The 24,770-nt window shown below is 57.1% G+C and overlaps 1 protein-coding gene across 5 annotated transcripts in view; it reads right to left on the bottom strand.

Annotated features, from left to right (window-relative positions):
* Positions 1 to 24,767, bottom strand: part of HCFC1 (host cell factor C1) — a 34,009-nt gene extending 9,242 nt beyond the window's left edge. Inside the window, exons 1-20 of one of the 5 annotated variants that reach the window (XM_029067440.2) lie at positions 24,488 to 24,767; positions 17,883 to 18,031; positions 17,155 to 17,315; positions 16,335 to 16,543; positions 15,343 to 15,427; positions 13,644 to 13,750; positions 13,176 to 13,355; positions 12,677 to 13,075; positions 12,384 to 12,544; positions 11,591 to 11,788; positions 10,549 to 10,773; positions 10,246 to 10,350; positions 8,224 to 8,572; positions 7,639 to 7,781; positions 7,317 to 7,455; positions 6,209 to 6,429; positions 3,541 to 5,647; positions 3,175 to 3,350; positions 950 to 1,526; positions 215 to 568 (exon numbers count right to left, since the gene is read on the bottom strand). In XM_029067440.2, coding sequence (XP_028923273.1) covers positions 215 to 568; positions 950 to 1,526; positions 3,175 to 3,350; positions 3,541 to 5,647; positions 6,209 to 6,429; positions 7,317 to 7,455; positions 7,639 to 7,781; positions 8,224 to 8,572; positions 10,246 to 10,350; positions 10,549 to 10,773; positions 11,591 to 11,788; positions 12,384 to 12,544; positions 12,677 to 13,075; positions 13,176 to 13,355; positions 13,644 to 13,750; positions 15,343 to 15,427; positions 16,335 to 16,543; positions 17,155 to 17,315; positions 17,883 to 18,031; positions 24,488 to 24,686 — 6,244 coding nt within the window. In that variant the 5' untranslated portion in view covers positions 24,687 to 24,767. The remainder of the gene's footprint in view (positions 1 to 214; positions 569 to 949; positions 1,527 to 3,174; positions 3,351 to 3,540; positions 5,648 to 6,208; positions 6,430 to 7,316; positions 7,456 to 7,638; positions 7,782 to 8,223; positions 8,573 to 10,245; positions 10,351 to 10,548; positions 10,774 to 11,590; positions 11,789 to 12,383; positions 12,545 to 12,676; positions 13,076 to 13,175; positions 13,356 to 13,643; positions 13,751 to 15,342; positions 15,428 to 16,334; positions 16,544 to 17,154; positions 17,316 to 17,882; positions 18,032 to 24,487) is intronic. The other 4 variants (XM_029067441.2, XM_029067442.2, XM_029067444.2 and 1 more) reach the window with 4 other exon arrangements.
* Positions 24,768 to 24,770: the final 3 nt, after the last annotated feature.

The following is a 24,770-nucleotide window of genomic DNA, read 5'->3' as shown; positions in this document are numbered from 1 at the left end:
TCAACGCTGGGCAGTGCTTGTGACATACTGGGGCTGGGGAGGGAATCTAGGTGTCTGGCACAGAAAGAGTTGGGTGGATTCAAGTTGTTGTCACTCAGAGAGAAACTTATAAGCCTGCCCGCTGGGCTGAGGCAAAGAGAGGGCAGAGACAGAAGCAGGGAGGGACGAAAGGTAGGGAAGGAGGCACCTGTTGGGCAGGTGGGCCCGCACTTACTCTCTGTGGCTGTGGAAGGCAGCAGGGCTCCGGTGCTCGTGACGGCACTGGCTAGTTCATTGAGCCCATTGCTCTCGGTGGACGGGTCGTTCAAGCTGTCGGCCGGGGCCAGGGCCTCAGTGGGCAGGTGGTGGTGCTGATGTTGCTGCTGCTGCTGCTGCTGTTGCTGCTGCTGCTGCGCTTGGGCTTCCTGGAGCTGCTGCTGCTGCTGCACCAGGGCTGCCAACTCCTGCTGAGTGAGCACGATGGGGATGGCCGTGGGCTGGCCTTCTTGGCCCTCGGCAGACAGGTGCCCCAGCTCGGCCTGGGCCACGGCGGCTGCCTCTGAGGTGTCCATGGGCTCCCCTGCACCTGCTCCGGGGAGAAAACGACACTCAGGTACCCTGGCAACTCAGTGCCGGCCGGCTATCCCTTCCCAGGAATGTGCTGTCAATCAAGCAAGTAGAAAACCGTGCTCCCTCTCTCTCACCTCCCCGCACTCCGGGCGACACCTTCCCAGAGGGACCGGATCTCTGCCCGGGGCCGAGCAAGAAGAGCCCCTCAGCTTTCCGCCATCCAGAAACACCTGCTCTGCCCATGCCACTCCTCTGACCTCAAAGCTCCACGGCCGGTAACCCGCTCCCGCCCCCTCACCAGGAGCGATCAGTCTTCCCGTCTCTGCCCCAGGCTATCAAGAGGGACGTGGGACCTTTGCACCGAGGGGCCGGCCGAGCCGCCACCCTGCCAGACACTTACCCATGACCGCCTGTTGGGCAGCCTGCAGCACAGCCTGGATGGCCAGGGCCTGGGCCTCTTCGGTGGCCGCCGCTTGAGCCGCCGCCTCGGCCGCCGCGGTGACGGCGAGTTCCTCCGGGGTCAGCCCCGTCACCATCAGGGTCGTGGTACCGGGCTGGGCCTCAGCCATCAGCTCCTGGGGCAGGGCCAACTGGTCCACCTCCGGCTGAGGTGGCGGGACCGGCGGCGGCTGCACCACCACGGCGGCCACGACAGCCGGGCTGGGGGTCTCTTGGCCTGGGGGCTCCACCGGAGCCCCGATGTCCATGGCCGTCGGGAGGTCGGGGTTCTGCGGGGGTGGCAGGGCTTCTGCCGGCTCGCCCACTGGCGCTGCTGTGGCAGCCTGCAGCAGCTGTTGCTGTTGCTGCTGCGACTCTGTCTCGGCCTGCATCTCCTCCGAGGGCTGCAGGATGTCACTGGTCGCAAGCTGGGCTTCGGCCGCCTCCGTGCCGGGCGCGGGGCCCGCAGCGACTGGGGTGGTGACAGGGGCAGCCGGGGTGGCAGTCTCCGAGGGAGCCTCCGCCATGGACGAGATGTTCTAGGAGCAGGAGGGACAAGCCGGGTCAGAGGCCTGGGCTCAGGGTACAGCACCTGACTGGGTGGAGCTGCTTGGACTCCACCCCGGATCCCAGGACGGTCTGTGGAGCCTGGCCCGCTGTCCACCCGTGGGCACCTGTGGCCACAGAAGCCCCCTCAGGACAGAGCTGGACAGAAGACCAGAGCAGCCTAGCAAGGAGCCTGGAGACGACAGGACAGGGACAAGACAGCTCCCAGAGGCACCCAGTTTGAGGGAGGCTGGGAGAGCCCTGCTCAACTTGGTTGCAGGTGGGGCCGGCCACCTCCGCATCAAAGGCGACGGCCGGGGAATTTCAGGTGTGACAGAAGAGGTCGAAAGTCTTTTAGAAGAAAACGCAATATAAGTGGTGAGGTCAGGAGGTGCAATGGGAAAACATCGAAGGGATGAGGGGAAGATCAGCCCCAAACAGATGAATGAGAGCAGGTAAATTTCAGATGGGACTAGAAGGGCCAGGGAGGTTGGCAAAGACAGGTCACTGTGTCTACTGCAGAGGACAGTGGAGCCAAGACTGGGGGTGGTGGGTGGGGGAGTTCCAAAAACTAGTCACTTCTATTACTTTTCCAGGCCTCTTATACACAAAGTGGGGTTCTCCTCCCTTCTGTCAGCACACTTGATAAACAACAACTGTGGCACATTCCAACGCTTAGAACTGTACTCAACAAATAACAACATTATTATTATTATTACTATGAGCCAAGCACTGGGGCAGATATGAGATGGGTGGAACACAGTCCCTGTCCCACAAGGGGCCCTCGGGTTATGGGAGAATACTAAACTAAATACCGAACCCCCATTTTTCGGGTGAGGGAACAGGAGCACGGACAAGAGACTTGCCCAAGGTCACCCTGCGGGCAAGTGGTGTTTCCAGGTGGCAATAGGCAAAAGGTAGGGGGAATGGGGAGGCCTGTCGAAGGCTCTCGGCTCATTAGAGAAGCAGCGTGGCTTAGTGGAAGGAGCATGGGCTTGGGAGTCTGAGGTCATGGGTTCTAATCCCAGCTCCGCCACTTGTCGGCTGTGTGACTTTGGGCAAGTCACTTCACTTCTCTGGGTCTCAGTTCCCTGATCTGTAAAATGGGGATTAATGTTGGTATTTGTATTTGTTAAGCGCTTACTATGTGCCGAGCACTGTTCTAAGTGCTGGGGTAGACATAGGGGAATCAGATTGTCCCACGTGGGGATCACAGTCTTAATCCCCATTTTACAGATGAGGGAACTGAGGCACAGAGAAGTTAAGTGACTTGCCCACAGTCACACAGCCGACAAGTGGCAGAGCTGGGATTCGAACTCATGAGCCCTGACTCCAAAGCCCATGCTCTTTCCACTGAGCCACGCTGCTTCTCAAGACTGTGAGCCCTACGTGGGACAACCTAATGACCTTGTATCTCCCCCAGTGCTCAGAACAGTGCTTGGCACATACTAAGCGCTTAACAAACCAACATCATTATTATTATTATTAATGAAAAAACCAGCAACAAGCAGACGATCTCCATCGCCCTCTGCTGGCCAAACCCAGGAAGCGCACCATCTGGATCCCATTCCCTCCCACAGCCAGTTCTCAGCACACACCGGGCAACGACTGCCCACCTTCGAGGGCCAACGGGCAACTCACCGGTACGGAGGGCCCGGGCGTCGGCGTGGACTGCGTCACGGTGGTCACCGCCCTGGTCTGCGTAGCAGAGACGGTGGTGGCGACGGTGCTGACGCTGGCGGTGGTGGTGGTGGCGGTCACGCTCTCCCCCTGGGTGCTCTCGGGCTCCCCTTGGCCGTTGGCAGCTGGAGGCTGGTCTGCAGATGAAGACAGGGAGGTTTCTGGGAGTCAGGAGCTACACAGGCAGTAGCTTGCCCAAAGCCCTCCCCCTCCTGGCGATTCCACAGAGACCCCGTTACCCATCTCCCCCTACCTCCCGTCTGCCCACGAGTAGGGCACCAAGTCTCGGCGAGGTTCTTCCCTCTAAGGCCAGGGGTCACCGCTCACCTTGATTTGCCCCCATGTTAGAGGTGACGGTGGTGGCTGTGTGGGTGGTGCCAGTCTCATGGGTTTCACAAGGGGGGTTAGAGCAGACCCGCTGAGCTGGGGAGAGGGCCCGGGGAGGGCTGGCCCCGGGAGCGGCGGCCGCCCCCGCTCCGGCTGTCGAGTCCGCGGCCGGCTCCGGAACCCTGTGCTTGGGGCTGGCCGCCGAGGGTGCGCCCCCGACGTTGGCCGTCATGGTGGTGCCGGTGGAGGTGGTTTGAAGCGTCTCGCACGGCGGGTTGGCTGGGGGTCGCTGCCCACCTTCGGGCTGACCGGCGGCCACGTTGGAGGCGGCGGTGGTGGCTGTGTTGGTGGTGCCCGTCTCGTGGGTCTCGCAAGGAGGGTTGGAGCAGACCGGGGGCCGGCCCTCGCCAGCGTTCGAGGTAGTGGCAGTGTTGGTGGTGCCCGTCTCGTGGGTTTCACAAGGGGGGTTGGAGCACACCCGCTGGGCAGCGTCCGGCTGCCTGCCGGCGCCCATGCTCGAGGTGGCGGTGGTGGCGGTGTTGGTGGTGCCCGTCTCGTGGGTTTCACAGGGAGGATTGGAGCAGACCCGAGGGGTGGCTGGGCACAACGCCTCTGTGGCTTTCACAGTCATCGTGGTGCCGGTCGAGCTAGTCTGATGGGTTTGGCACGGGGGCTTGGCGGGCGCCCGGACCCCGTCGGGCTCCCCGGCGCCCATGTTGGATCTAGCCGTGGTGGGGGTGTTGGTCGTGTGGGTGAGGTGCGTCTCGCAGGGCCGGCCGCTGGGTGCTCCCGGTCTTGGGCCGGCCCCGGGGGAGCCGGGCAGGCCAGCCTCGCCTCTCTGAGCGGGCGGCCCCGCCGGGCCCGGGCTGTCCGTGGTGGTGGCCGCCGCCTCACGGGTCTCACAGGGTGGGTCGGAACAGGCCTTGGGGCCCCCTACGGCTTGCTCCGTGGGAGCGTTGGCCTTCACAGTCATGGTGGTGCTGGTTGAGCTAGTTTGGTGGGTTTGGCATGGGGGCTTGGAGGGGACTCGGACTCCATCAGGCTCCCCGGCACCCATGTTTGACCTGGCTGTGGTGGGGGTGTTAGTCGTGTGGGTCTGGTGAGTCTCACAGAGCCGGTTGGCGGGCGCCGGCTGCCCTGTGCCCATGCTAGACATGGCGGTTGTGGCCGTGCTGGTGGTGCCCGTCTCGTGGGTCTCACATGGGGGGTTGGAGCACACCCGCTGTTCCCCTGCCCCCAGAGCAGACGTGGCGGTGGTGGCCGTGTTGGTAGTGCCGGTCTCGTGGGTCTCACAAGGCGGGTTGGAGCATGCAGGCGGAGGGGGTGGGCCGCCGGCGCCCATGTTCGCGGTGGCCGTGGTGGCCGTGCTGGTGGTGCCCGTCTCGTGGGTCTCGCAGGGTGGGTTGGAGCACACCCGCTGGAGAGGGCACGGAGGCCCTCCAGGGCCCAGGGTGGCTTTGACACTCATGGTTGTACTGGTCGCGTTGATCTGCTGCGTCTGACACTGTGGCACAGAGGGCACGTGCTGCAGGCGGATCAGCTGGGCGGCACCCAGCGTGGGCCGGGCAACGGTGGCCGTGTTGGTGGTGCCCGTCTCGTGCACCTCGCAGGGTGGGTTGGAGCACACGATCTGGCCCGGGGCTATGGCGGGGGCTGCCAAGTTGGCGCTGACCACTGTGGGCGTGTTGGTGGTGCCCGTCTCATGGGTCTCACATGGTGGATTAGAGCAGACCCGCACCACACTGCCGTTCTGCTGCCCCATTGTGGAGGTGACCAGGGCAGCGGCCTCCTGCCCGTCACAGGGAGGGTTGGCGCACACAAACTGCACCTGGGCAGCTTGTGGGAGGCCCCCAAGATTGGCCACTACAGTGGTGGTGGCCGTATTGGTGGTGCCTGTCTCATGGGTCTCACAGGGCGGGTTGGAGCACACCAGGGTCACGGTCCCAGGCTGTACATCAGCCTGGCCGGAGTCTGCAATGGTGACCGTGGCCGTCGGCTGCTCCGTTGTGGGAGAGGCCAGGATGGAGACAGGGAGGTCGTGCACTGGCTGAGCTTCCACCCCGCTGGGGGTCGTGATCAGGGTCACCTGAGTGGGCTGAGACACGGGCTGGGAGCAGAGAGGAAGAAGAAGAGGAGGACAGAGTCAACGGCAAAGTCCCCAAGGCAGTTTAGCTCCCTGGTCCACCATGGTGGCGGGGGACCCTCAATCCCTGCCGGACTGGGTCTGTAGCACTCCTGGTGCCTGATTCCGGGCCCCAGTGCACAGGGGTCAAGGAGCAAGAAACCGGCAGGCCTCTCGTGAGAGCTGTCTCTCAACTTGGGTTTTTGAGAGCCTGGGAGTGTACTGAGGGCGCAAGGGGGCACCCTTGCCTAGGCTCAAGCAATTACCCTGGGGAAATGGGCAGAGCCAATCACACGAGGAAGATGGTCAAATTTTCTAGATAATTATGGAACACGTTAAGCATCCTCCATGAAGCCACGGTGCTTTTTCTGGATATTTCATCGACCAACACAATTTCTTATGCTCTAACTGGCAAGGAGGCTGGGCTAGGCACAATTTTCTGGCCTTCATAAAAATTCGCAAAGCCTTTCTATGCCTCCCCCACTTCCAGGGTCTCAGGGAGGGAGGGGTCTGGGATGGCCCAACCTGTACCCAGAGCCACCGTACCTGCATGGTGATGGTGGGGGTGGTGAGGCCCCCAGCTGCCGTCAGGGTAGTTTGGGCAGCTGAGACCGTGATGGCGGTCGGGTTGATCACCTGACTTGAGAGGGTGGCAATGGTACCCAGGGTGGTGATGGGAGTGGCCAGAGAGGCATTGGTGTTATGGCCGCCAGCGCCAGCGAGGCTGGTGGACACGGTGCCAGTCACAGTGCCCAGGGTAGTTACGCCTGGAAAGGAAAGAGGAAGAGATACTTAAGTCCTTGCTAGGTGCTCAGCCAAGTGGCCAATCAACTGTCCATCTTGACTACCCTGGTGGAAAATATTTCACGTTTCCCCTGCTAAGAGTGGAAGCTTCTTGGGGGCAGGAATAGGTTACTTCACTCTTCTATGCTTTCCAGGTGCCTACCACAGTGTAGCACACCAAGGAAGTGCTTGATAAACATTAATACCACTACCAAGTGAGAGGTTTCACTTCCACTCTGCCCTCAACCCACCCTTCTGGCATACATCCTCACGTCTTCTCCCCTTCGGCCCTCCAATACTGCATTATCTTTCAACCCATCCCAATTTACAAAGAGCTAAGGCTGGTTTGAAGGAGTCTTCGGGAGGAACAAGTCAAACATTGCTGGCAGTATGCTCTAGAACTGAGGGGGCCTCGGGACCTTAGGGAACGCCCTAGTTCCCGCAGATGTTACCCTGGGCTAGAAGTTTTCGGGGAGGAACAAGGGATGCTGGACCAGGGAAAAAGTGGTTGGGAATAAAGGACTGCAGGTGAGACTAGAGGGAGGAGATGGGGCAGCAACTGGAAGATGCTCTATAGAAATCTTGACTATCAGGAAGAAGGGGAAATGGGGAACACCCCTGCATGAAAGCCAGTGGTTAAAGGGCTTTTGGCAAGAAGTTGCTGAAAACCGGCTGTCGGAAGAATACCGGTTGGGTTGTACCCCAGGCTCATCGGCTCACCCATGCCCAACTGCACCTGGGCCCCTTTGCTGCCCCGCCCACCCTCTCTGGTCTCAGGGGGCTGGGGATGTGGGTAGAGGTGATTTATAAAAAAATAAGACATTCAGAACCCAGCAAGTTGCAGGTCCAGCTGCTCAAGGGCCAAAAGTACCTGTGGTCCCTTTCACCACCAGCGTGGTGACGGTTGGCTTGACAGCAGACACTGTGACAGGAGTGACCAACCGCACCCCCCCCATGGGGACAGTGCGAAGGATGGTGCCCGGCTGCCCTGGGGCTCCCTTAAGGACCACCTGCAATTCCAAACAAGAGTACATGGTACGGTCAGGAAGCCCTCCACCAAACCCGGAGAACTCGCCGTTCGCTGCTCCTTCTTGGATGTTCCCTCTCCGGCCTCACGATCCAGCTGCCAGTCCAAAGAGGTGGGCCGTAGGCCAATTCCTGCAGGCCAGAGCTCCAACCCAAACCGGACTCACCTGGGTCACTCCCTGCTGCCCGTGGCCTGTGGCTATTTTCGGGACAGCAGTGATGATTTTGGCAGGCGTCCCCGTGCCGGAGGTCATGACTTTGGTGGTGATGATGGTGATGGGGGACTTGATACCAGGGCTACTGGTAACACCTGGGTTGGGAGGGGGCAAATAGAAAAGCAGACACACCCAAGCATGCAGTCAGGGCTTTCTGCCTGGGAAGCAGAGAAGACACTAAGCAATCCCTTCCCACATTCCCAAACGCCGTGCTCACCTGTGTCTGCATTAAGCATCGCGAAATATAAGGATGCTACTCTAAAGAGAGCAACTCCTGGACACACCACCCTTCCCCACCCGCTCAAGTTTACGCACATCCCACCATTTGGATTCCTCCCCAAGCCACCCTCATGATTTCCCCCACCCAGCTCCTCCCCCTCAACCGCGGCACCTCCCCCGGCCTCCCCGCCATCCCCCCTTCCCATCCCCACATTCCAGAATTCTAAAAAGCATTACACACACATCCACATCCACCCCCTCAATCTTAATTAACCCAGCTCCACATTCTCTCTCCAGCCTCACGATTCAACTACTCACCAGCCTGGACCTTATACCCAGTCTCAGAATTCAGCCCATTGGGGGACACCCAGGAGGTGGTGTCAGCTGACTTTTGGAGAGTAATTGTATTCGGGTACATATCGCGCGGCCCCTGCCCGACGCCCCTACCCGTCGCTCCGGACTGGGTGATGATGGCCGACATGGGGATGGTTTTGATGATGGTAGTGGTGCCCGGTTTGGTGGTGTTGGGGGAGACACTGCTGATGCCCAGAATGGTAGGCTTGGTTCCTGTCCCACTAGCTTGAGTGGTGGTGATAATTGTGGTGGGTTTGCCATCTGCTGATGTCACCAGCTTCAAAATTGTGCCCGCTGGGAGGGGTCCTTTGGTCTAAAACAAGGGAGGAAGTTGATTAACCAGGATGCAAGAGGGACCATGAGAGGCCAACAGATACAGACGTGTCAACCACCACTTCATCACCTAGTTCCCCCCCAAGACCTGCCCGTGCACTACAGAGGGGACTCGACTCGGGGACTTTCTCGTCTCCTTTTCAGACTGTTAATTAAGATTGGGTTGCTGCCTTTGATTTATGCCCCTATAAATCAGGTGCCCGGCTGGGAGGGGAAGAGGAGACCCTCCACCCCCACAAGTCACTGGTTTGAGCCCGAATGGCATTAACGATGGTCCGAGGAAAAATGCAGAGGGCAGTTTCCCCACTTAGCCTCTTCAAATCTGGGGCTACGCTCCTGTGAGAGTGACACACACAGACATCAACAAGAACAGTCTGAAGATTTCCTTAACCTGCCTCGGTACCTTCCAGAGAGACTGTTTAAACCTAGATACAAGCCCTCTACTGAAGGGGCAACATCATCGGCACTTGAGAGTCTACTGAGTCCAGCTGGAAATCATACCGGGCACTTCCGATACAAATACCACACAGTTCCTGCAATCTAATGGAAGAGGACAACAGGCAGGCACGAGTAGTGTTTATTCAATGGGAACGCAAAGGAAACAGAGGCATAAAATAAAAGTAAGCTGCAGGTGAATGGGAGGAATGAACAAACCAACATACATTAAAACGCTCTGAGTGGCTGGTTGAATGACCTCTTCGGGGAGGGACAGACATGGATTTGAGGGAGAGGATTCTGGGTGAGCACACATGGGTTGGAGACAGATATACTTGGGAGGGACACAGTGGGTGGCAGGGATAGAGCAGGAGAAGGGAATGGCACGATAAGGAGGCGGCAGCTGGTGGGGCCTCGGATCCAATGGTTGAGAGTGCACCTCTGACGGGGAGCAACAGGTGGCTATTGGAGATTCTTGAAGGAGTGCCACATTCCAAAGGACCTTTCAGGAAGGTGATCCAAGCAGCATAGTAAGAGACTGAAGAGGAGAGAGGGTGGAGACAGGGAGGCCAGGAAGAAGGCTGCCACAGGGTAAGTGGGTTTGGACCCGACTGGTGGCTGTAAAGGTGGAGGGGAAGGGAAGGACCCAGGAAATACTGGGGAGGACACAACCCAACCCAGGAGCGAGACACTGAATTTGCAAGTGAAAGCACTTAGTACAGAGCCTAGCACATAAAAAAGGCAGAAGTTCAGAGGGCACCACAGTTGAGACCAACTGGGATAGGGAGGATTGTAGCCTGGCTGACTTTGACAGGAAAGTCGGGGGACAGGGTAGGGGAGAGGAGGAGGTTCAGAGGGAAGACGGACCAGTTTGGTTTTGACCAGACTACAACTGAGGTGCCAGAAGGAGAACTGTGTGGAGAGACCTCAGAGGCGGAGGGAAACGTGAGACTGCCAAGTTGGCGAGAAGTCAGGACCGACGAGGCGGATTTGGAAGTCTCCTGCAAAACAGTGAGAACTGTAGCCACGTGACCGAATGAGTATGGAGAGCAAAGGGAAGAGGACCCAAAACAGGGCCTTGTGGGACAGAGGCGGAAGGAGCGTCGGCAGAGGAGCCGTCAGAGGTAGGAGGAAAACTGGGATTGTAATTCCTGAAGAGTGCGTTTGTGAGGTGTGAAGCAATCGGTGGTCTCTCCTTCCCGCCGCCTCACTTCTTACCTGGATGATTTGAGTCACGGGGCCGGTCGAAGCCTGGCCCGTGACTGCAGAGGTCTGGACCGGCTTGGTCTGAACAACCGACATCACTTTGCCCAGATTGGAAATCTGGAAAGAAAGGTTACAGGCATGGTTAGGTGACAAAACCTCACAGGCACAGCCGGACAACTTGCGGCACACGTGGACCCTAAACTAGCCCCTCCTCGAATTCTCCTAGCTTAGTGGGGACTCCAGCTCCGTTCGGGCAAGTGGACAGAAACCAAACGAACCCCAGCTGAGACAAAGCCCAAACCTCCCGCCACTCACCAGAGCACTGCCCCCTGGGACGGAGATGGGGCTCTTCACTAGCGTGATGGTTTTGGTGACTCCGCCCACTACAGTGGTCACCACCTGGGCTTGCTGGGCCACTGTCACGGTCCCCGACTTGTGCACGGTGATGATGGGTCGCGTGGGCGTATTAGTAGCTGACGAGACCGACGTGCCCACCTGAGCCGCTGCTGTCTTCAACATCCGGGTGGCTGGGTTGCTCACCTGAGGGGAGCAGAGAAGGAAATGGTCAAAAAAGTAGGGTGATGGGGAGAAAGGGGGCACCTAATCACTGCACCCATGATCCTACCTTGGCGGGCCCAGGTGACACATGGCTGCTCGGACCTCACGCCCCACTGTTGACTGAGCTCTGGAGGAAAGCAGCGCTCACCTCGTGTTAAAGCACCTGGCCTCTAGGGTTGGTTCCAGAGAGGGGGAGAACTACCTCATCCGTGTGGTCAATTGCCCACCTGGCCCCTTTGCTCCTGAACATCCTCCTCTGGCGTCAGGACGGACAGTCGCCGTAACAAGCCAGGGGGACTCCCAGCCTAGCACCAACCACCTTAGCCGGAGTTGCCTCCGGACATGGCCAGAGCCTGGGGCTGGAGTCCATCTTTTCTTGAAGACTCCGAGGAATAAAGAGCTTCGGGACTGGGCAAGATTACTACAAATCTCCAGGAGGTGGGGGAGGGGACGGACCCCAAAGACTGTCCCGGACAGACGGAGGAAACTCCTAGTCTTAAAGATATTCGGGAAAGGAGATTATACACACAATCCTTAGTCAGGGAGCTCTTCCCCGTTCTCAATCTCTCACTGGCATCACAGCATATCACCTCTGGCTCTGGCCTCGGTGAAAATGGAGACCGCTTCCTTCCCTCTCACCTTTCTAAATCGTGGAGTCAAAGACTCCACAACCATCTCGCTCCCTGAGAGAGGAGCCAACAGGCGAGAGTGCGGCCAGCCGGCTACCTGATAGGTCGAGGCCCAGAGGGCCAGGGCTGCTGCTTTTAAGTTTCTCCTGCTCTCAGAAGCACACACTAACCATGACGGGAGAGGAGGCCACCTTAACGGTGGTTGGGAGCGTGGTGGTTCCAGGCGACACTGCCACAGTTTTGACGATGGTGGTGCCTGCAGATACACTCAACACAGTGGGGGCTGAGGAAGGAGGGATTTTTTGGGTGGCAGCTGCTGCTGCTGCCAGAGCTGCCATGCCACTCATTTGAGGGCTGCTGCCAATCACCTGGGAACAAGGAGAGGAAGAGGAGACAAGACTTCAGACAGAGCCCCAGTCTCAAGACAAACGGCAGACACTTCCAGGAACACGGCAACGTCCACTTCACCCACTTGCGCCAAATCCTTTGGAGCGCTAGAGGACTACTAGATGCCACGGAGCCTCAATCTTTAGGATCATGCTGGCCGGACCACCTATTTCCCTGGGATGTGTGCATGCATGTTCCTCTGTTTGGTGGCTATTCAGTTTCCAACCTTTCCCCACCTGACCTCCCTGCACTCTTGAACCCGCTAGCTCTCAGTCTAACAGAGCCAACGCCAACTGGCCAGACGCTGAGGAGGAAAGATAGGGTGGCAGTAGGAGCCAAATTTGACTCAAGGTAATTTACGCACCGAGCCAGGTGGCCAGGGCTCTGTCATCGCAATAGCTCCCTGCCCACTCCCCCCGCAATCCTTGCACTCGAGCGGGAGGGAGTCCCCAAGGCAGGCAGCGGTGAATGCCTGTGAAGCAGGGGAGCTTAGAATCGGCCACTCCTGCAGAGTTCCAACTCTCGTCCCGGGAATCAATCCCTCCCTCCAGACAGGGCAGCTAGAGTCGCACTCACAGTTCCCTGGGCACTCTGCGTCGGCACAACCATCCGTACGCCGGCGGGCAGCGAGGTCACAGTAACCGGGGCTTTGCCAGCCTGGCTAGCTGGCCTCACCGTCACCAGGGGGGCTCCTGTGGCCGCCTGGGGACCGGTCACTTTGAGGACAGCGGGAACACCTGCAAAAGGAACGAGGCTGAGGGTCGGCATGGGCTCCGCCAGCAAACCTGTGGCACTCGAGTCTTCCAAGAGGTGGAACCGATTGCATCCCGCTCTCTGGGGACCGCCCAGAATGCCCTCGACTGGCTCACCTTGAGCACGAGCAGCTGTGGGGACAGGCATCGGGCTCCCAGGCACTGTCGGCAAGACCTGGATGGTGGTGGCGGCAGCAGCGGTGGTGGCAGCGGTAGCGGCAGCGGCGGCGGCAGCGGGAGGGGTGGCCGCGGCCTGTGGGAGGAGCGTAATGCCCACCTGGGCAAGTGGCTGCACGGCAGGGGCGGCAGCCGCCGGAGCGGGACTCTTTGGGGGGTTGACTGGCACTGACGGGACGGGGTTGGTTGCAGGAGAGGCGGCAGCAGCAGCAGCGGGAATGTCGTACTTCTGGAGCTGGAGCAGGTAGCTGTCGGCTGTTGGCACTGCTCCCCAGCTCACCTCCAGCGAGTTGGTGTTGGCTCGCACTAGCTGCACCCGGGATGGGGCAGGCGGTTTTTCTGTGAGGAAAAGGTGCCCAGTAAGCAGGGAAGAGGCCAGCTCCTCGGGGTAGGCCGGGGGAACTTGCTCTGCCCCTGGCCGGGCCCCCCACCCACTCACCTGTCTCCAGGTACCACAGGTCCTTGCAGCAGACCTGATTGTTCCACGCTTTGCGGTAGCCATCCCGCCCGCTCCAGATGTACAGGCGGGTGTTGATGGCCACGGCGCAGTGCCCGGCCCTTGCCCGGGGGATGTTGTCCTCCAATGTGTCCATCAAAATGGGCTCCCATGCCATGGTGTCTGAGGGGGCCAGGAGGCAAAGGAAATAACAACGGGCATCAGCACCTGGTAGCGGGTGCGTTGGGGCAGGAGGGCACAGGGCACATGTGAATGGGAAGAAAGCTGAGGGGCTCTGCTGGGGGTAGGGGTGAGGAGAGGGGCACCCAACGGAGGAGGAAGCAGTCTCTTCCCTCGGAGCGAATTCCCCAGGACTGGAGCACCCCCTGCCATCGTCTACTCCCTTCACATCCGGGAAGCCGACCCTGACCTGGGGCAGCTATTCTGTCCCAGGCCCAACCCGCTCCATACCCAGGTTGAGGCAGGCCAACGTGTTGGTGCATTTCCACTCCTTTTCGTGTGTGGCCACCTTGACGTCATCCATGACGAGAGGCACCCAGCCGCCAAACACATACATCCTAGGGAAGGAAAGGGAGACCAAGTAGGAAGGAAGCAAGCGCGGCGAAAGATCCAGCAGAGCCACCCGTATCTTATCGTCCATTGGGCAGCCAGCTCAAAGCAGCGTGACCCAGTGGAAAAAGAGCAGGGGCCTGGGAATCAGAGGAAGGACCTGGGTTTTAATTCTGGGTCTGCCAACTGTCTGTTGTGTGATCTTGGGCTAGTCACTTAACATCTCTGAGCCTCGGTTTCCTCATCTGCAAAATGGGGATTAAATCCTACCCCCTCTAGACAACCCCTCCAGACTGTGAGCTATGAGCTGTGACTGTGTCCAATCTGTATAGCTACCCCAGTCCTCAGTACGAGGCTTGGCACAAAGTAAGCGCTTAAGAAATACTATAATACTGTTTATATTAAGCCACCCTGCTCCATTTGTTCATTGTGACTCAAGTCCTAGGAGGGGATCTCAAGTTGGAGAAGCACCGTGGCTCAGTGGAAAGAGCACGGGCTTTGGAGTCAAGGCTCATGAGTTCGAATCCCAGCTCTGCCACTTGTCGGCTGTGTGACTGTGGGCAAGTCACTTAACTTCTCTGGGCCTCAGTTCCCTCATCTGTAAAACAGGGATTAAGACTGTGAGCCCCACGTGGGACAACCTGATTCCCCTGTCTACCCCAGCGCTTAGAACAGTGCTCGGCACATAGTAAGCGCTTAACAAATACCAACAAATACCAACATTAAGTTTCCATTGTCTTGATCCCCAAGCTAGGGTCCCCTTTTTCTTTGGGTGAAATTTCCACATCTCCATTCTGGCACCTCAGACTGTTTCCGAGCTTGCCTGGAATCCACTCACCCATCTTTTATCGCTCATACCAATCCCCCTCAATTCTGGACCCCTTTCTAGTCTCTCTCTCTCTTTTTTTTGGGGGGGGGGGGAGGGGAGCAAAACAAAGTGAATGCAAAGATACAGATGCCAGCCCACAAGGGCAGGGGAGGGACAGCCCCCTCCCCCTCCCTGCTTCACAACCCGGATGGAGGAATTTGCAAGAGCTTAGAGAGGAGACCCAATCCACTGCCTGTTCCTCCTAACTTGGGGCTCCGCAGTCTCGCCCATGGTCCAGTTTATTCATCAACTCAATCCCTGGACCCCAGGGATTCTCTACACTCCTGACTGTATCTCAACCCAACTCATCTACAGAGATCAACCGTTCTCCCCAGTCTCCAGCCCTAGGACTCTGCCTCGCACTGTTTGCACCTCCTCGGCCTTCCTGGCCTCCTGGACCCTTCACAGGAACACTAGCCTCGCTACGGACCTCCACCCCTCAAAGCTTACTGGCCCATCCGTTGGTTCTGCCTTGGGTGGCTTCTCCTTGGTGAATAAGGGAGTCAATCTAACAGACAGGATCCTGTGAGCTTTCTATCCCAGACATTTCCCACAAAGCACACTATGCTCCCTTTCCCTGGGGAGCCTGTAGGTCTACCAAGTTGGTTAGTGAAGTGGGCGTTCCTCACCAGTGGGAGAGGGAGCCCCAGTGAGAGGACCAAGTCCCTTTTGGGGTGAAGGCTGCTAGGGTGCGGAAGGGGAGGAGACAGAAACAGCTGTTTGGTCACTCACTTGTTTCCTATGGTTGTAGCAGAGTGAAGGCTGCGGGGGAGAGGAGCCACGCCACTGAGACTGGGTTTATTCCAGGTGAGCGTTTCTGGACAAAAGAGATGGCAAGATAGAAATGATCAGCCAGGCTCGGCAATTCCAATTTGGAAAAATCCCCTGAACTGGCTCAGAGTTCAAGTGAGAAGATCCCTATATCACATCTAGTCATTTCCTGGCTGCCCTCCTTGCTGTGCAGGGCACAGCCGGCCAGCCAGACACAGTAGCCAGACCTACCGGTAGATTCGTCCCCTGCCCTGGGACATTATTTCAACTTGGCTGAAGTCAAGTCCTCCACATCACGAGGAGCCTCCACAGCGACCGCGGCCTGGTGCCACCTCTGAGGGCCTTTGGGAAGTTGTGGTGGCGGTTGCTGCAGCTGCCACCAGAACGCTCAATGGGACCGCGGGTGGGTCTGACGGTGGAATGGACTCTGAGCCATGAGTCCTTTGGTTTTGGGGGGGGGTTTTTTTTTGGTCTCTATATTGCCTTCATGTTTGGTTTCATCCCTCCTTAGATGTCTGCTGCCAGTCCCTTCTCCCCTATTAGTTTTTGGTTTGAGAGACCCCTTGAGGGCAGGGACCACGTCTAGTTCCACTTGCGCATCTTTCCCCGGCACTCGGTACTTTGCTCTGCACCTAAAGTAATTAATAAATACTGCTACTTCTCCCCAGCAGCCCTGTGGAAACAGATGGAAGGATGGTCTCATCTTAGCCGAGGAACAGCCATTTAAGCTCCAAGGCATGACACGAGGGCTCGACTCTAGGGACTGTCATAAATGCTAGAGCTTCTTGGAATGGTTCAGCCCAAAAGGCCAGACTTGAGCTGCATCCCTCCGTCCTCCTGGCTCCCCTCACCCACCCCCAGCTCCGTTAATGTCTTCGATAAGCCCTGAAGCCTGCTTACATCTTGCCGGTCAGTCACGCCATAGGATCTGAGCCCTGCCCTGGGTCCCTTACCAATGTCCAGCGTCCAGAGATCTCCCAACCTGCAGCCACTCATGCCTCCGTAGATGACCAACTTGGATTTCTTATTGTCCTTCTCGGTGTAGACCACTGCGGTGTGTGATTCCCGGGGCGGCGGGAGGACGCCATAAGTGATAGGGATGTCCCAGGCGACTACTCCGGAGCCTGGGCGCAATTCCAGGATGTACAGGTCATTCAGGTACCTGAAAGGAAAACCGGTCTTGTTGAGAACCCTCCGCAGCCCGCTTCTGCAACCCGGATGCTTCCCGAGACAAACGCTTGCCTCCTCGGAGGCACAACGGGGAAAGGTGAGCCAAGTGATTTACAGAGTTCCTCCCCAGTCTCCCTTCCCTGCTCACGAGGTCTCCAGGGCAGGGTCTGAGTGGGCTGACTCTGCCACCCAAAGCCAGGCCGAAGCTCTGGTCGGCCCCTGGTGTCCCGGCACACAAGCTGGGTATTGTGCAAGGGCCTGGCTGGAGCAGAAGGGGTGTCTGCCTGGGAACCCCTCCAGACAGGAAGGCTGCTTGGCCAGGTGCCCTGGAAAATACCAACCCCCGTGCTTACAGCAAAGGAGAAGCAGCACCAGCAGCACACAGACAGCTCTACCTGGGGTTTGACATATGGCGGGCTTCACCCCCCACACCCTACCAGGAGATAGAGAAAACTATCTCTCCACCCACACAGGCACCCCAGCAGGGTTGTTCCTGGGTCCACCAGGACTGGTTTCGGCTGGCCAGCACATGCCACCATCTGGGTTAACGCTAGACTCACACACTGCAGCTGAACTGGAGGCAGAAGCAGGATGGTGGCTCACCTCGGAATGTTGTTCTTGGGGTCCTCGCTGTCATTGGCCAGACCCCCGAAAAGGTAGCACTTGTTGCCTACTAAGGAGAAGCTGTGACCAAGCCTGGGGCAGGGAGGTGGCCCATTTTTGGGTGTCCTGGCTTTGAGTCTCTTCCATTCCCACCGACTTGCCTGCAAACAGAAAGCGGGGGAAAAGAAGGAAAAAAAAAAAAGTTCAGTGAATGCTGGGACTAGACCGTACCCAACTGTCCATAGCCCTGGGGCCCATTTGATTGGACATTCACATCAGGATTGGCAATTATAAGGAAACCGAAACTTCCCACCAGATAGAGGCCAGGAAGCAGTGAGGGCTGTTGAGGCAACAGACTATTCTCCCCTCCTGTCAGAAGATGGCAACTGAAAGGATAGCCTGGGCAGTACAATTAAATGACCTTGACTACCTTCTGACCTTCCGCAACAACTGGACAATTGGCCTGGAAAGCCCTTATAAAGAAAGAGTGTGTGTGTGTGGGAGGGCCAGGAGGAAACGGCCCTCTCTCGGCCCTCTTTTCTATTCTCAAATTTTTCTACGCAGGGGCTCAGCAAGCAAGAAGACAGGTGGCCTGGAAAAACAGGCCAACCCCAACTTCTCCCCCTTGCTTCCGAAACCCAAGGGAGAGTCACCGGGCTGCCACCCATTTCCCTGGATGGGAAAGACAGGGAGCAGAGGCTCGCCGGGACGGGGACAGGGAGCCATACCTGCAGTTCATACAGGTCGTTGCTGTATTTTCCATACTCCACCATGCCGCCAAAAACGAGCAGGCGGGTTCCATCACACACAAAGCCATACGCAGCACAGCCCGGTGGGATGTCTCCTCGCACAGCAGGAATGAACCACTGGTTGGTGGCTGAAAAACAAGAGGCAGCAACTATTTGGTGGGACAGGCCGGGAACTTCCTGACCAGACGACGCCAAAGGCTGAGGCCGGGGAACTCACCTCTTTTGCCTGAACCCCATTGGTGGGGGCCAACTTTGGCTTCAACCTCTGGCTTCTCTATTCTACAACACCAGAACCAAGGCAGGAACCATCTCTCTCCCCACCCTGAACCCCAGCCCCGTTTCCAAGACCTTACATGACCCAAAGGAATGTTATGCTCGAATGTATCTCTTTTCTTCGCTTCACACTAGGGAGGCCGCCGCTGATCAAGACAATCAATCAGATCCTGGGGATCTGTCCCCGGACTTCTTTCCTTCGCCTACTGCAGGTCTCTCCCCCTTCCTGCCGAGGGCTCCAAAGGCACTCAAAACTTCTCCCCAGTTTCTTCTAAATGAAGCCTGGGCATTCCCCAAGAGTTCAGTCACGCCCACCACTGTACTCTCCCAAGTCCTTAGTGCAGTACTTTACACAGGGTAAGTGCTCAGTAAATACTCTCGATTGATAGCTTGAATGCTGCCCCTTTAAAGTGGATAGCGAAGCATAGGAGCCTAATGGATAGAGCCAACCTGGGAGTCAGAAGGACCTGGGTTCTAATCCCAGCTCTGCCACTTTTCTGCCGTGTCACCCTGGGCAAGTCATTTCACTTCTCTGGGCCTCACTTGTAAAATGAGGATTAAGAGTGTGCACCCTACGTGGGGCACAAACTGATTCTACCCCAGCGTTTAGTACAGTGCCTGGCACATAGAAAATGTTTAACAAATACCACTTTAAAAAAAAAAGGGGGTGACGGATGAGGTGAAAGAACCCTCAACCTAGGCTCTGCGTGTCACCTCCCCAGCTGGCCCAGTGCAGAGGGGAATTCAAGGAGATTAAGCCAAGTCTCTACAGTTTTTCATGCAGCCACCAACTCAGGCTGGGGGGGGGGGGGGGGGGGAGGCACTTGACAGGAGAAGAGGGTTGACTGAAAGTAGTAGTGCAGAGCCCCCAAAACCTGAACCCACTTTCCAAGCCCCTACCCTGCCTCCTGCCTGTCACTTTCTAACCCCGCCCTCAGGGACAGCCATCCAGGCTGCTCGGCTTGCAGTTTAATTAATGCAAACACTGCAGCCTCTAGGAGACAAGCTCTCCCGCACCAGTCAACCTGAGCAGGTCTAGAGCCTTCCCAAATCTTTGGCAAGAGCCTCTCCCCGCCACCCCACACACACCAAGGAGAGTGAGGCAGCCTCTCCTCCCTACCCACCCCGCATAATTCTCAATTAAACAGCACCCATATGTGCCAACTAGACACAAGCTCATCAACCTGTGCTTCAGAGATGGATGACCAAAAACAAACAAAAAACCAGAACAAACCACAAGTCAACAGTTAGAGCAGCCCCACCTTGCACTCACTGCTCCAACTCTATGGCACTGCCACCTCCACTGCCCCACAGAGACCGCAGGGCCTAGCCCATAAACCCTATTATACTTTTAAGGCAATCCCACTCCTGGTGAAACCAGCACGGTGCTTCTGAAACTGAGATGAAGACAATCTGGCCTGACGCCCTAAACCGGTGAGTTTAAACCCGAGGATCTTTGGAGGCTCAGAGGCAGGTATGGACAAGGTGGACAGCTCGAGTTAATTTTAGCCCAGCTATTCGGCAGAGAGGAGAAGACCTCTCCATTCTGAAAGCTCTCTCAACCAACCTGTCCCACTTGCTGACCCCTGTAGGGTGAGACACACGGGAACCTCAGAAGGCAAAATTTTTAGAAGACTTCTCCAGACCAGAAAAGAAAAAAGATGAAAAACCACCACCATGAATTAGAGCTAATTGGTCTTTCCTCATCCCCTGACTGAGCGGTTAGCAGCAAAGAATTTCTTCCCAACCACAGGCAGAGTTTACCATTTGAGATCATTTACATACAGTAACGAGTTGCAGGCTTCTCCTAAGATAAAAGCAGCAAATTTACATTCTTATAGACAGCAACGCTTTCCGGGATTCATTAACACCTCAGCCCTTCCAGGCTGTAAATTCAATCCTGGCCCTTGTCCTCTCAGTTGCAGAGAAAACGGAAGATTTTGGGCAGTGCGAAGGGCTGAGGAAGGAGAGGTAGGAAAGCCCAGGCAGGCGTCAGAAATCTGAGCACTAGCTAGGCTGGGCCAAGCCACTTAACCTCAGTGTGCCTCTGTTTCCTCTTGTGTACACCAGGGCAGAGTATCGACCTTACGGGGCTCCTGCAAGACAGAGTATGGGTCAGGACATAAAGTATTTGAGCTGGGATCCAGTTGAACCCTAGCTATTACATGTGTCCTTCGGCACTGGGGGCCCTATCATCATCATCAGCAATGTTATCAAGTGCTTAACATGTGGAGAGCACTGTAGTAAGCGCTTGGGAAAGCACAATACAATAGAATTGGTAGACGCAATCCCTGTCCACAGTTTTCTATTTAGTGGGGGAGACAGACATTAACAAAATTTATTCATCATTAGCCGCTGGAAGAGAATACAAGGCAGGGTGGTGGCTCTCAAGGGTTTACGCCTTAAGGCAAAGGAAGCTCCTGCACGGAGAAATGTTAAATTGCTTCTACTGGTGACCACTGTTTAAAAATACAGTGTGTAAGAATTTAACCCAGTAAAACAAAGAGGATTAAAGGAGTCTCTCGAGCCCATTTTCTCCTAAAGCATTTGTCAAATGCCTATGTGCCGGGCACTGTAATAAGTTCTGGGGTAGATTCAAACTAATCAGGTTGGACACAGCCCGAGTCCTACAAGGGGATCACAGTCTTTAACCCCATTTTACGGATAAGGTAACTGAAGCACAGAAAAGTGTGAAGTGACTTGACCAAGGTCACACAGCAGATAAATGGGAGAGCTGGGATTAGAACCCAGGTCCTACTGATTCCCGGGCTTGTGCTCTATCCACTAGGGCCATCCTGCTTTTCATTTGTCTCCCAATCTTGTTTTTACGGTTTTTCTCTGGGGGGTGGGGTGGGGGTTTAAATTTTAAATCTCGCACACAGAATTAAAACAAACCCATAGGCACAGTCTGCCTGAAGAGACACAAAGGTGATGAGTAGTACAGGTAGTACACCTGACATTCCCCTACCCCCTTGCTCTTAATAGACTGGAAAACTAATTTCTGAAGCTGAAACTTTCTGGAGGTAAATTTAAAAGGAGAGAATGGGATAATAATAATAATGTTGGTATTTTAGTGCTTACTATGTGCAGAGCACTGTTCTAAGCACTGGGGTAGATATAGGGTAATCAGGTTGTCCCACATGAGGCTCACAGTCTTCATCCCCATTTTCCAGATGAAGTAACTGAGGCACAGAGAAGTTAAGTGACTTGCCCACAGTCACACAGCTGACAGGTGATAGAGCCGGGATTCGAATCCATAACCTCTGGCTCCCAAGCCCAGGCTCTTTCCACTGAGTCACGCTGCTAACCTCTTTAGAGTCTGTCAGTGGTATTTTCGAGTCAAGTTAATAATAATAATGGTATCTTAAGTACTTACTCTGTGCCAAGCACTGTTCTAAACACTGGAATAGATACAAGATAATCAAGTCTGACACAGTCCCTGTCCCTCATGGGGCTCACAGTCTTATTCTCCACTTTACAAAAGAGTTAACTGAAGGACTGAGAAGTGAAGAGACTTGCCCAAGTTCACATAGCAGACATGTACAGAGTCAGGATTAGAACCCAGGTCCTCTGACACCCAGGCCTGTGCTCTCTCCACTAGGCCACAGCCTCCCCCATTTCAGGCCATTTATCCAGAGCTCAGCCTTTCCAGATTTTATAAACTAGTGTAAAAGTCACAGGGAGCACCCTCTCTCCAGTCTTTTCCTGAGTGGGGGAGACTGATGCTTGTGGATTTAGATTATTAAGACTGAGCTCTGGTCTCAAAGTGGAGGAGAAGGGGTGGCTTGAATTCTCCAGGCCCTAGAGTGCCCGACCCACCCTAAGGCGACTGTGTGATATTAAAGAATCTCAACACCCAAAAGGAGAAACCTGAGCCGGCCAGACAAGGACGAGCACTGTATTAGTTTACCTATCTGGTTATACCAAATGCGCGGTCTCCAGCATTAAATACCCCAGGCACGTCATCAACAAATCCCAGCGCTAGCCTAGTGGTGCTTCCCCTTCCCTTCCAAACAGACCCTGACTGCCATGGAAACCAGCAGGGCTCAACTGGGTGGAAGAAATGTGAGAGCATGTCAAGCGGCTAGGAACTTGTATGTCAAGATCGGGAGAAGGAAGCGGGATTTACTTGCAGACGGGAGGAGCTGAGGTCTGCTGTTTGGCGGCATGGGGAGGACGCCTGGAAATTTAATCTGACAGGTTCCGAAATACTATCCCAGGCAATCCCGGAGGTTATAATAAAAGCCTTCTCACAAGCTGACTGATGGGCAGCCACCTACGGTTTAACGATGAATTAATGGCAGTCTGTTTAAATTATTTTTTATAGGCTAATGAAAAATATACAGCCACCCCGGGAGGCCCCCAAAGTGGGGGGGGGGGGGAGAAGACCCCGGACTTGGAAGCTGTATTAATCAAGCCCACGTCTTGCTTTAAAGAGTCTGAGATCCCGGCTCATTGGACCGCTCCTCCGGGTTTCCCTCGAGTAAGGTAACTCACGTCATATAAGGCTTTCGGGTTGGGGGAGTCCCATTTGGAAGATGGGGGCGACCACCTGCCACTGCCCCTCACCCTGCCTAGTCGGTTTGGTTCGACAGGAGCTAAAAATCCATTCCCCCCGCCACCGCCCCGGAAAAAAGGCTCTCCTCTTCGGAGCCCGCCGGCACTCGCTCGGGAGGAACTAAAGGGTTAAGCAAGGCTGCGGCATTTGAAAGTTGAATTTGGCGGGGAGCGAAAGGCCTGGCTGTGGGAGATTAGAGGTGGCTGGCCCCGTGGGTGGCCGGCAGCAGGGCCCCGAGGGAGACCCCTACTCTCACCAGCCCAGCTCAAAACCCCCGACCTCTGAACCGCTCAGTGGGTGCCGCCAGCCCGTCAACGCAGCTGGGCAGCAGAGTATTTAAGGGGTGAAGGGGTGGGGGACTCTGTCCTCGGGGTCCCCCTCCCTGCACGCCCCCAGCCCCACCAATCAGACCTCCAACCCGGCCTTCCTGGAGGGCTGTCGCTTGCTTAAAAAATAAAAAAAAAGGTTCGGTGGGGGCGGGAAATGAGGAAGAGCGCTCGGCCCCTCCTTCCATTTTGGCGGCCAGGTAAAGCGAAACCGGCCCCGGCAAGGTATATAAGTCACCGAAAGGGCATCTCCCTACCTCCCCCTGCCCGCCAACACCCCCATAGGGGTGGAAAGGGGGGGCTCTTTTTAAGCCCCCCCCCCCAACTCCTCCCTCTAGTCCCCGCAGAAGGAGGTCCTGGGTAACTCTTGCCAAAATAAGCGGGAAGGTTCCCGCAACCTCGGACCTTTAAGGGGGCGGGGAGGACGGTAGGGAGGGAAAAGGAAAATTAGGATGAGGAGCAAAGGCTGCACAGAGCCTCAGGAAACTTTTTTTTTTTTGACTCAAAACCCACCACCTCTAATAACGGAATGAACTGGGGGCTGTTCAAAGCCCCTCCACGAGCACGCACCGAAGGGCTGACGAATGCTTCTAGTAACACCCCCTGCCCACCCTCCCGCTCCCCCGAAGGGCAACGGAAAAATCAAACCGGGCGCCTCCCGGGGACGTGAATACCATGCACCCTCCCTCCCGTGCACCGTACCACCCTCCACCAGGGCGCCAAGAATGGCCCGGCACGGCAGCCCGGCGCCACGGCCCAAATGTCCCGGGAAACGGCTCCTCGACCCTCCTCCTCCCGCTCGACACTGTCGCCCGGGGTCCCTCCGGGACCTGTCGCGCGTTGGTGGATGGAGGCTGGAGGAGCTGTGTAAGTCTGGGCTTCGACGAGGCCCCGGGCAGGACCCGCGCCTTAGTTAGACCGCTAAGTAAAGCCCAGAACGGAGGGCTGTGGGGCTGAAGAAGCATGGCACCTTAGCGGGGAAGAAAAAAAGGAGAGCCCAGAGAGTCCTTCCTGCAAAAAGGATATTGACGGGGATGTCCCCGCTAAGCCACCCTCGGTCCCCAAAGTCCCTCACAGTCCCGCCTGCCAGGTGCATCCCTCCCGCCCCGCGCCAAAGCCGGGCTGTCCAGCCTCCTCTCCCGGCCCCGACCCACGTATGGGCGGAGGAGGAGGAGGTCGGGTGGGCGGCCCCGGGGCTTCCCCCCCCCCCTCCCCCGACCCCCGCCCGCAGATGCGGCGGGAGGAGCCGGGGGCGTGTGCGGGAGAGGAAGCGCGGGCGAGGGGAGGAGGGAAGGAGCGCCGGCGGCCCCTCGACCCCCCGGGCCGCGGCCCAGGCCGAGCGGGCCTCTCCCCGAGGGGCGGGCGCGGGGTCCCCGGGGGAGAGAGGGTTAAGCGCGAGGGGGCGGGGGCTCAGCCCCGGTGCTTACCCGTGTTGTACACGTGCAGCTCGTCCACGATGCCCTCGTTGCCGCCGCCGAACACCACGATGAGTTCTTTGATGGCGACGGCGCGGTGGCCGTGGCGGGGCCGGGGCACGGGGCCCGACCAGCCCACCACTCGCTTCCAGCGCGGCTGCAGCAGGAAGGGGGAGCCTCCCGGCGGGACGGCGCCCGGCAGCGAGGCCATGGCCCGGCGGGGCAGGGGGCCGCCTCACACGCGGTGCCCCCCGGAGGGACCGGCACTTGGCGCCGAAGACGAAGGGAGCGGGCG

Source organism: Ornithorhynchus anatinus, chromosome 6, assembly GCF_004115215.2.
Source record: "Ornithorhynchus anatinus isolate Pmale09 chromosome 6, mOrnAna1.pri.v4, whole genome shotgun sequence".
Taxonomy (NCBI): Eukaryota; Metazoa; Chordata; class Mammalia; order Monotremata; family Ornithorhynchidae; genus Ornithorhynchus; species Ornithorhynchus anatinus.
This window is presented reverse-complemented; position numbering and strand designations above follow the sequence as displayed.